General features: G+C 33.2%; 1 protein-coding gene across 1 annotated transcript; it reads left to right on the top strand.

Moving 5' to 3' along the window:
- The first annotated feature begins 6,574 nt into the window (after window positions 1-6,574).
- LOC7463788 (probable E3 ubiquitin-protein ligase ZFP1) lies at window positions 6,575-10,927 on the top strand. Its single transcript, XM_024581632.2, has 7 exons — window positions 6,575-6,701; window positions 6,811-6,883; window positions 8,297-9,154; window positions 9,292-9,692; window positions 9,858-9,956; window positions 10,174-10,338; window positions 10,511-10,927. Exons 3-7 carry the CDS (start codon window positions 8,311-8,313, stop codon window positions 10,655-10,657), a joined length of 1,656 nt encoding a protein of 551 aa, XP_024437400.1. The 5' UTR covers window positions 6,575-6,701; window positions 6,811-6,883; window positions 8,297-8,310; the 3' UTR covers window positions 10,658-10,927.

The raw sequence follows: 10,927 nt of genomic DNA, 5'->3' as shown, positions 1-10,927 counted from the left end.
ATAGATTATTAATTATTATACTTTATACATTATACACTATATTATAGGGCAATAGTGTTTTTAGATTCTATAAGGAATTATCACTTTTTAGAAAGTGTCAAGATTGTAAAAATATTCTTTAAGTTGCTCATATGCCATGCTATGTCTTTAAATCAATTTTGTATATAAAATTATATGTTTTATCTTGTATACATTTATAAGTGACGATTAAATGTTTATGGCCATTAGATTTTAGTGGTGATTTATAGGGGTGAGCAAAAAAACAAATAAACTGATTAAACCGAAAAAATCAGAAGAAAAAAATAATCGAAAAAATCGAATCGAAAAAAAAATCGAATTAACCGATTAAAAAATCACAAAAAAGTTCCGGTTCGGTTCGGTTTCAGTTTTCAAAGTCTGAAACCGATTGAACCGAACCGGTTCAACCAAACCACCACTTAAAAAAACAAGTATAAATAGAATGTTTTCTAACCCTAAACATACATTCAGCCCCCCCCCTGCTTTCTGCATCTCCCCCCTCCCTTTGCTCTCTGCATCTCCCCCTCATCTCTCCTCTATGATTTTTCTTCATGCTCAGCTCCACGATTGTTACTTGTTAGTTGTTAAGCTCCTGCTCCATGCTCCTTTGCTTAAGCTCTATGCTCTTTCAGCCGCCCCCTCTCTTTATTCTCTGTCTCTCATCTCTCAAATGATTTGATTCAAATCTGTATTCTTTTCTTTCATGCTCTCTATCTCTGTCTCTCATCTCTCAGATCTGCATGTTCTTAGGCCAAATGTTGTGGTTTTGTGGTGTTTGACAGTTTTAGTAGGTTCATCTCTCAGATCATGCTTGTTTAATTCTTTCCCTGCGACGATGTTTGGTAATTGCTTTTGGAAATGTTTCTGGTTGAATCCGGTAATCATGGACTCAATCTGATCTTTGGTGACCTCAATAGGATGAGATTTGGGTGCATGCATAATGTTGGGAATTGCTTTCTATTTGTTTGCAACTGGTAAGTGTTTATAAGTTTGAGTAATTATCTCCAAGTTGGATTTCCAGTATTCAAATCCTATTGTATCTCTAATGTTAGTGGTAGAAATATATTCTAGAATCCCTAGAATCCCTGTAAACATGTGATTGTATCCTAATAGAAATAACTTTCCATATAATTAGCCAATTAGCCCGAAACTATAGGATCTGTAAAACAGAGCTTTGTAAAAGTGACTATTTATACCATGCTTGTAACATAGAAAAATTAGCTGAATAAGATTGAATCTCTTCACGTATTCTGTATATTTCTTGACTGTAGGCCTTGTAACATTCCCTGGAGAAGGAGTGGATTGAATCTGAAATTAGCTCGAGCATCATAATTTCGGTTTGAACCGGTTTGGAAGGGAAAAAAACCAAATCGAACCGAAATTAATCGGTTTGAACCGGTTTTCAGTTCGGTTTGGTTCAAAAACAAAAAAAAATTAAATTCGGTTTGGTTGTTTATTTTGGTTCAAAACCGGACCGAAAAAAAAAAACTCAGCCCTAGTAATTTAGGCATATTATAATGTGTGTGTGTGTGTATATATATATATTATTAACGTGGGTGTCCGGGCTAACTTGTATATACATCGACTAATCTCACGGATCCTAAAATTAACAACTATGGAAGCCTCCAGTGACCCTGAGATTTATGAGACTCGAACTGGTAACTTTTAAAAAGTAAATTTAGAGTCTGACCAGTTAAGATACATCTTATATGTGTGTGTGTATAACATTGTTATATTTAGTTTGTGTTTAGTGATTTTCAATTAAAAATATATTAGAATGAAATTTTATTAAAATGATTTTTTTTTCAGTTTTAGATATTAGGATATCAAAATCATCTATAAATATATAAAAAATATTGAACTTAATATTTTTGAAGAAATTTAAATTTAAAAAACAAATTATATATATATAAAAAACGATAAATTAATTATCCTTACGCCGTATACGAGGAGGCATAAGCCATGTTGATTGATATTTTTGTTGACGTGCCACGGAAGCGTGGTATCCTCCTTGATCCTGTGCTCTGCTCTGCGGCTAGAAACAAGAAGGACCCGCGTGCCAAGAATATGCTTTTTCAGGGTTCTTTTCCCGCATTTCTATTCTATTGTGTTTTCACTCACAAATTCTTGGCACGCGGATCCTTCGAAGACGGTAAATAAGTTAATAACTGAGTCCATTTAATTTTATTTTTTTTACTAGGATGCCTTAAAAAGTGATTTGGTATTTCTCAATGGTAAATTTGTAATTAAAGGATTGCCATGGATTATTTATGTCTTTTTAACTTTTTGTAACGGTTAAATTATTGATTTACCTTACTCAAAATAAATTGAACTCTTTTTAGTTTAACGTGAGTGTCCGGGTCAACTTGCGCGCACCTCGACTAATCCCACGGGCCCTGAAGTTAACGACCATATAAGCCTCCAGTTACCATCATATGAACAACCACAAGGCTCAAATCTAAGACCACAGAGAGAGCAAATCTCTTGATCTCAAATTCTTACCACTGAACCACCATCTAGATGGTTAAATAAATTGAACTCTTGGCTTGGAATATAGGATTTGCATGGAGACTTGCCTTGATATAAATTACTAGGATGTCTTAAAAGGATGATTTGGTATTTTTCAATGGTCAATTTGTAATTAAAGAATTGTCATGAATTATTTATCTTTTCAACTTTTTTATAATAGTCAAATTACTAATTTACCCCTACACTTAAGATAAATTAAACTATTAGTCTGTAATACAAGATTAGTATACTCAGGCTTAGATAACACATTTAATTTAAAAATATATTTTATTTATTAAGGGAGCATAAATAGATTTTTTGCCTGGTCTCATATGCCAAGAATATGCCTTTTCAGGGTTCTTTTGCATTCTATTGACTTCATCGTCTTCCTAGTTAAATTGACATCTCTAATTCAAACACATGCTTCTCATTTCTTATGTGATCTCAATTCTCTTCTTCTTTCTCCTCCTTACTTCGGTCAAAGTCTACTTAAGAACGTTCCTGCTTAATTTAGTTGGTAAAATTAATTAATTACGTAATCATAAACATATTATCATTTTTAATTTCATCTATTTTGGAAATGGATAAAAAAAGAAGATACAAAATTATACAATTGACATAAATAAGTGAATGAGATATAGTTTTATTATATAAAATAAATAGATAGATATAGGTAGCTCTAAGGGGGAAGGAAAGCAGCTGCTTACTGCTTCTTGCGCAGTGTAGTCATGCTACACTGTTCACGTGAACAGTGAAGGCATGTTTCACTGTTCCGGCTGGACCGGGTCCGGTCCAAAACTTAAAATACATTGAACCGAGTCCGACCCAGTAAAATAAAAAAAATATTTTTTATTTTTTAATTGTGTTTTATTCGAAAAACTAGTGTTTAACATTATTCAATAACACTACATAAATTAGACGAAGAACGTTTGATGATGTAGCATTTGCAGAATTTGATCGCAATCCCAAATTATAGATAGTTTAATGGAACAATAAAAAATATTTTATATAAAGTATTATTTATTTCATGATGTAATAGCAATAATTAAATCTATAATATTTAAATTAAAAACTATTAATATTAATATATATTTTTAAATTATTTTATAATCTCAATTTTAAAAACATTCTTAACCAAATACATTAAACTACTTTTTGTTCAACCTCAATTTCAACCATAGTTTTAACCAAACATACATAAATACCAAATCAACCTCAACTAAAAGTACTTTTTATAAAATAATTTTTTTTCAAACCACAATTATAAAAGTTACCACAATACCGCACAGACAAAAAAAAAAAAAAAACTTTCATTCATCTCTCTTCTTGAAGGATAATATAATTAATTATGTCGAACTGCTGTCGATACTTACACAATTAAAGAAAGAGCCTTTTTTTTTAATTATTTAATTGCACACTTAGATTAAAAACTTGAAAATCAATAGACATTAATTTGAAGGAAAGACCCTTTTTTCAAACTGAAGACTAACATATGTTCATAAACAAAGTTGGTTACAAATACCTTTTAGGTTTCTATAAAATTCATCAAGATTAAAATTAAATTGTTTTAAATGTCAACAAAGAAATAACCAATGATTTGTTTTAATTACATATATTAAAAAAAACTTTACTTTTTAATAATCATTTATATCCTATTTGATATTGCGGTTCAATCGTATTTTAAAAAATTCTTGAATTTTTCTCTTAATTTCAAATTATTTTTTTGTTTTTTTATTGTTTTGATATGCTAATGTTAAAAATAATTTTTTTTTAAAATAAAATATTTTAATATATTTTCAAACAAAAAACATTTTAAAAATCAGTATTTTCCATACTTTCAAATAACCCTTAACATAATCAATATTAATGAAGATCATTTTGTACGAGGATGAATCTTTTCTCATCTAAAACTTTTGAATATATATGCCATCATATATAATTTAATTTTATAATTTTTTTACATACAATTTAGATCATGCCTAATCATAAGTGTCCACATAAAAAATAACTCCAATAAATTTACTTAGAATTTTCAAGTACATGCTTCCTTCTAAACAAATGACATAAAATACAATTATTTATATTCTAATTTAAAAATCACACATTTATTATAATCTTCTTAAACTCCATAAAATACTTCAATGTTGATAAATTTCTAAGTTGACAATTAATATTTATTTTATAAATAATATTTATTTTCTAAATAAAGATCTTATATTTGTTTACATAAATATATATTGAATGCAAGGTCGCCAAAACATGAACATCACGAGTATTTTTTTTCGTGATTTTTTTTGGTTTGAAATAATAATATTGTTTTAAGAAGAGAAAAAAAAATATCTTTGGAGATATTAAATTGGTAATGGATTAAGGTTTCAATTTTGTTTTGTCTAATGTATTTGTTTTTATTGTAATTAACTTATAGTTCAAGGGTAGGGTAGGGATATGTTATTCCGACCAAGATTGTTAAAATCACGTTTTGACTCGTAAAATCGTACGATTTTACGAGTCAAAACATGCTTTGCGTGTTGAATCGTTTGGAAAAATAAAAAATGGGTGAAATCGGGTTGAAATCATTAAAATCGGGTAAAATCGCATAAAATCACGATTTCAGGATCGATTGAACGATTTCACCAATACGCATAAACTGAAGTAAATGTTTCTCCCATGCTCCAGCTGTCCGGCGCCTATTGGCTGGCTAAATGCACAGTCACTCCAAATCTTCACTCCAGTCATCGCGCCAGATCGCATTTTGGGTGTTTCTTCCTTTTCACTGAATACAAATCCCTAATCTCCTTCTCTATTAACCAACCGGCTACCACAAAAGCGGCGACGATCAGTCCAGTCTTCACTCCAGTGACCCAGTCATCGGTCCGGTCTTCACTCCAGTCATTAGTCCAGTCTTCACTCCAGTCACCAGTGCTCACGGTCACGGCTTCCTTTTCATCAACAACGGCGAGGCGGCGACGATCTCTTTTCTTTCCCATCATCAACAGCTCACGGCTTCCTCTTCAATCTTCATCAACAGCAGCAAGCCGACAACGATCTTCTTTCTTTTCCATCATCAACAGCTCACGACTTCCTCTTCATCAACAACAACAGGCGACATCGCTCTCCTCTTCAGCCTTCATCATCAACGGCTTTCTCTTCACCGTAAGTTGCTCCCTTGTATCTTCAGCCTTCATGTGATTGCCCATGATGTAATATTCCCCTGTGTAGGCCTTTAAAATGTTAAACTGTAATAGTGTAATATTCCCCTGTACAGATGTTGATGAATTAAATTGATGGAATGATTTTATAATGTTTTGCTTAGTATGATGAATTGAATTGATGGAATGATTTTAGTGTAAAGCTGATGTTTTGCTTAGTATCCTGATCAAGGTCCTTTCACCGAAATCCATCAATATTGCCTTGGATAGGATTCCTGATAATGTTTTGTAAAACTGTAAAAGCATTGAGTTCGTTTAGTAGGATGAATTGATGGAATGATTTTAATGGAATGTGTTTGCCTGATTGAATGTGTCTGTGGAATGTGAAAATTGGAATGTGTCTCTGCCTGATTGAAATTGGAATGTATCTCTGCCTGATTTTATGAAAAATTTAATTGTATAGTATATGTACTGAAGCAGATTGAAAGTATTATAGTTTTGTGAATTGAATATATAACAAAAAGTTTGTTAATTATTAATTAATAAAAAATTATTTAAATTATGTATGAATTTTTGTTTGAATAATGTATTTTAAAGTGTTATGAATTTTTATTTGAAGCATGAATTTTTTTTAATATATTTTAAAATTCCTTACGATTTTATGATTTTACAATCTGTATTTACAATCCAAGTTTGTTTTATATTTTCCGTGCCATGTTAAAATCACAATTTTAACAACCTTATTCCAACACGCGTTTAGTTAAAGCTGTATTTATTCAACAGCAACGACCGTAAAAAATTAATAAGAAAATAATAATAATCTCCCAAGTTGACTGACTGTAATAACTACTAACCTTAACTTCAACGGTTCAAAGGAATAAATAAATAAATAAATAAATAAAAAACAACTCCACTCCGTCCACGTTTGACAGCCTTACCTTATATTTTACAACCACAATCTCTCTTCCCCCCTCCCTCCCTCTCTCCCCCTCTCAAATCATGACACGGAGATCTCTCCTTTTTTAGGTTTACTTTCTTCTTTCTCTCTCAGTTCTTGCTTTTCTTTGTCTTAAACCCAATTTTGGAATCTACGGTTTCATTTAATTTCTTTGATTTTGATTTCTTGGTTTCGCAGGTATTTATAATTTTGCATAATCTCTCCTTTGGTGAAATTCCATCTCTTGATTGATTATTTTCATGATCACAAGGTACGTTTTCATCCTTCCTTTTCTGTTTCTGCCCTTTTGTAAAATGTCTCAAATTTATGAACAGTTTATTTAATTATTTTTAAGAAGTCGAGTTTTTTTCTTTTTCCGATAAGTAATGATTGTTTTCTTTTTCTGTGTTTTGTAGTTTTAGATTTTGATGATAATTGAATCTAATCATATGTTTGTTTTGAAATGATTAAATAGGCAATGTTGGACTCTTTGGACAATAATTTTTCTTTCTTTGAAGTTGAGATTTCTTTGGCACAATTTTGAAATAATTTAATCAAGCATCTTCTTGTGTCGCCTGTATTGGGCCTCCCTTAATTTCCAGGATAGGATAAACCGGTAAGCGAAAGCTGAAGTATCATTAACCTAAAAGTGTCAGCTTAAGTTTTCCCGTCCACCCACTGACCCACGTGATCATGTTTTAGCTGACAAATGTGTGGTGTTCTTTTGTTTAACATATAAGAAACAAAAGTGAATGGGATGAAGTTATAGTTATTGATAAGTTTGTTAGTCTCTAACACATGAATTTAACTGTAGGAAAGTAGTGATGTTGTAGATTGGGCGATTAGTTGCAGAATTCTTGGATTGTAATGCTTGATGAAGTTGGAACATAGATTAGGTGATGTAAGGATGGTTTCCATTATCTTTTCCCTTTAGTTGGAACATCTATAGCTTCACATTGGGAGTTGTATAACTCCCTTTCTCTCGCATACTCTCCCCTTGTTCAGTGTGATATTGTGCTCATGTCTCATTCTTGTTTCATCATAGGGATATTCTCCATCTTCCCTGTCTCTTCTTTTTCTCTTCTCATACTACACATGAAATAGGTGAATTGATGTGGTAGACAAGTGGATGCTTTGCAATTTAACATTTAAATGAAAATAACATGGGAAGCTTTTGGTCTTATGTATTATATTTCTCATGTTCCGCCTTTAGGTTGAACCATGGGTAGAATTTGGAAATTCTCCTCTTTCCCAAGTTTGAATGGGTCTTGTGTGAAGCTCAATTCAATATCTTCAAAAACTTCTTTAACTTATTTGTCTGTGTTATTTCATTTCTTTCTGATATGGGATGCTTTTTACCAAGCTGTAGTATAAATGGTATTAAATTGATTAAAAGGAATTATGTAATTACACAGATGTAATTTGTACATATTGCTTGTTGTGAAACATTGCTTAATATATTATTTAATGTCTTCCATCATGTGTTCCTAATGTCTGAGATGATATTTTGACTTTGTATTGCTCTCTTGGTTTATATATTTCGAACATGGATATGCATGTATTCTGGTTGGTGAATAATTGATATCTTGTTTTCCACTCCAATTCTCATTGACAACTTATATCACAGCTTATCTCTCTCAACTGATTCTAACATCTCTATGTGAATATCTTGGCTATGAAGCAGGGATAATTTGAGATATGGGACAAAGAAACATGCTATGCACCAATCAGATGATTGATTTAGAAATGGATCAACAAAGCCAGGGATATCTACATCCTGAGCCTTGCATCCTTTTAGGGGGTGTGACAAACTTCCGACCATCTGATATTCCAACCATGGTAGCAGCTTCAGGGAACACTAACAATCGTGACGCTCATCTAGTGGATCATTATGATGGTGCTATGTTTTATGGTATGCCCCAATACCATGGTCTTCATCCCCATCGTCAATATCATGGCCCAAATCTTGATTTAAGTGTTGCTACTGCACCCAACTTCTATGTTCCTTACATGACTCCATCTTCTGGTATTCCTATCAGTCATGGGCCTTGTGATCAGTTATCATCTTCCAACAATTATGGAGTGATTGAAGTTTCTGCTGATGAGTATGGAACAAACAGTCACTTCATGGATAATGCTAGAGGTTCATTCAAAAGAAAGAATGCTGAAGGAAACCCAGGGAATTTCCAGTATCTGAATGCATTGGCAAGCTCTAGTTCTTCAGTTGCCCCATTGAATACTAGGCATTCTGAGGGGGGTGCTCTGATGGATGCTACATCATTCACCCCGCCACATTACCGAGGGAGCAGTGCTTCATCAATCAGAGATGTGGGATCTCAAAGCAGTGTGAGGAATAGATTAGGTGCTGCTGGGTTAGATCCTGCTCTGGCGCACAATCTAAACCATTTTATTCAAGGAAACTATTTGGGTCAACCCTATCAGCCAAGTGGCTCTCTTTGGCTAGATCAACATTTAAGCAACAGTGGTACTGATGCAGGCACTTCAGGATGGACTCAGACCACTGCTATTCCTTACATGCATGGTATCTTCTACTTGTTATATCTACTCGTTGTTCTCCTAATGTATGATCAAATACTTTTTTTCTCGAATTTTGTTCTTGGTAACCATAAATTGACCAATTATTGTAAATGTTAAGCGCCTCGGTACATTTTCTGGTAGGGAACAATCTCAATGGAGGTCCTATAGAAATTGGAAATATGGGTCTACAGCGGTATCATGAGCCAGCTAGCAACAGAAGTAATGCCAGTTTCTCCCGCCCTTCTGCAGTGAACCTTCAGCATCACAATTTTCATCATATGTCTCCACCAATTCAAGGAATGAGAGGCCACAATATTAATATTCTTCCTCAAGCACCAGCAGCTTCATTCAGAGTTCCTACAGCCAATGCCTCACAAATCACCATGAATCCATCTCAAGATGGTTTAGATATTGGACTTAGGCATCTAGGATCAGTTCAACCAACTGGCCTTAGAATGTACAGGTCTCACCGTGAGGGAGTTGTACCTGAGACCACCCTAAGACATCGCAACCTCCCTCAGTTGAGAGTATTGCCAACAGATGTAAGACTCCATCTTCATTTTCATTTCTGTAATTTCTTTTTCCTCATTCTTTATTATGAGTGGTTATCTTTTGTTCATGATGATATTATTGGTGAAACAAAAATCCTTTTTTGCTAATTCTTCTGTTTGTAAAGTGGCTAAAACATTTCCGATTCATGTGTATAGGGGGTAGCAATATTAGGGTTCCCTGACTATTATGAAGTAGAGAATCATGTTGACCACCACAGAGATATGCGCTTGGATATAGAGGACATGTCTTATGAGGTAAGCTTGAGGTACTTTGACAACAGTATCTTTCTTTTAACATGCAAAGCTCAATATGTAGTCAGTAGTGAGGAGAACCTTTATGAGATTCAGTTGATTTTGGATTGTCTAGATGAATGGAGGATTGACATGTCTTAATTTTAAACATCTGAGGTGAACAATCTGAAATGCGTCTACTTTATGTATTGTAACATGAAATTTTCAACTTTGAGTACAGGAGCTTCTTGCACTAGGGGAGCGAATTGGCAATGTAAGTACTGGATTGTCAGAGGGAACCATCAGAAGCCAATTAAAAACAAGGACTTATTTATCATCTCCTTCAATCAATTTGGAAGAGGCAGCTTGTATGGATCAAGAAGCTGATTCTTGTATTATTTGCCAGGTATTGTAAAAGCAACCTTGCGAATTTGGTATTTGGACACTTTTTAACTATGCACAATTTTCTAGAATGCAGTATAGTTTTATTACCTGGTATTCTGCATATTGAATGAAATGTTATCTTCTCTCTTTCATGCAATGGATGTCAATTTTTTTGATCTTTTGGGACTTTACAGGATGATTATAAGAGCAAGGAGAAAATTGCAGCTCTTGATTGTGGACATGAGTATCATGCAGTTTGCTTGAAGAAGTGGCTACGCTTGAAGAACGTCTGCCCCATCTGCAAATCAGAAGCCTTAAACACGGAAAGAATGGATGTTTAAGGTGGCGATCTTGCTTTATATAAAATGAAAGGAAGAATAAAGTAGAGGAAAGGGGTGACAGTTTCTTTCTCATAATTTGTTTATTATAACGAATTAAGTTGATATTTTGGCATATGTATTTTGTATATGCACTTGCAAATATACGACTAACCATCACACTAAGTCATTTATTTGTTGGCTCTGTATGTATTAAACCTGTACATACATTCATTATGCATTTCGTGTGATGTATTATAAACTTTCAGTTAATGTGCCATTCAGGTTCGCTAA

This window comes from Populus trichocarpa, chromosome 11 (genome assembly GCF_000002775.5).
Source record: "Populus trichocarpa isolate Nisqually-1 chromosome 11, P.trichocarpa_v4.1, whole genome shotgun sequence".
NCBI classification, from domain to species: domain Eukaryota; kingdom Viridiplantae; phylum Streptophyta; class Magnoliopsida; order Malpighiales; family Salicaceae; genus Populus; species Populus trichocarpa.
Note: the sequence above shows the minus strand (reverse complement) of the source record. Positions and strands in the feature narration are given on the sequence as shown.

Coding starts and splice junctions, on each gene's coding strand:
- LOC7463788 (XM_024581632.2), top strand. CDS start 8,311: ATGGGACAAAGAAACATGCTATGCACCAATCAGATGATTGATTTAGAA. Junction 9,155..9,291: donor TGCTATTCCTTACATGCATG/GTATCTTCTACT, acceptor ATTTTCTGGTAG/GGAACAATCTCAATGGAGGT. Junction 9,957..10,173: donor TAGAGGACATGTCTTATGAG/GTAAGCTTGAGG, acceptor CTTTGAGTACAG/GAGCTTCTTGCACTAGGGGA.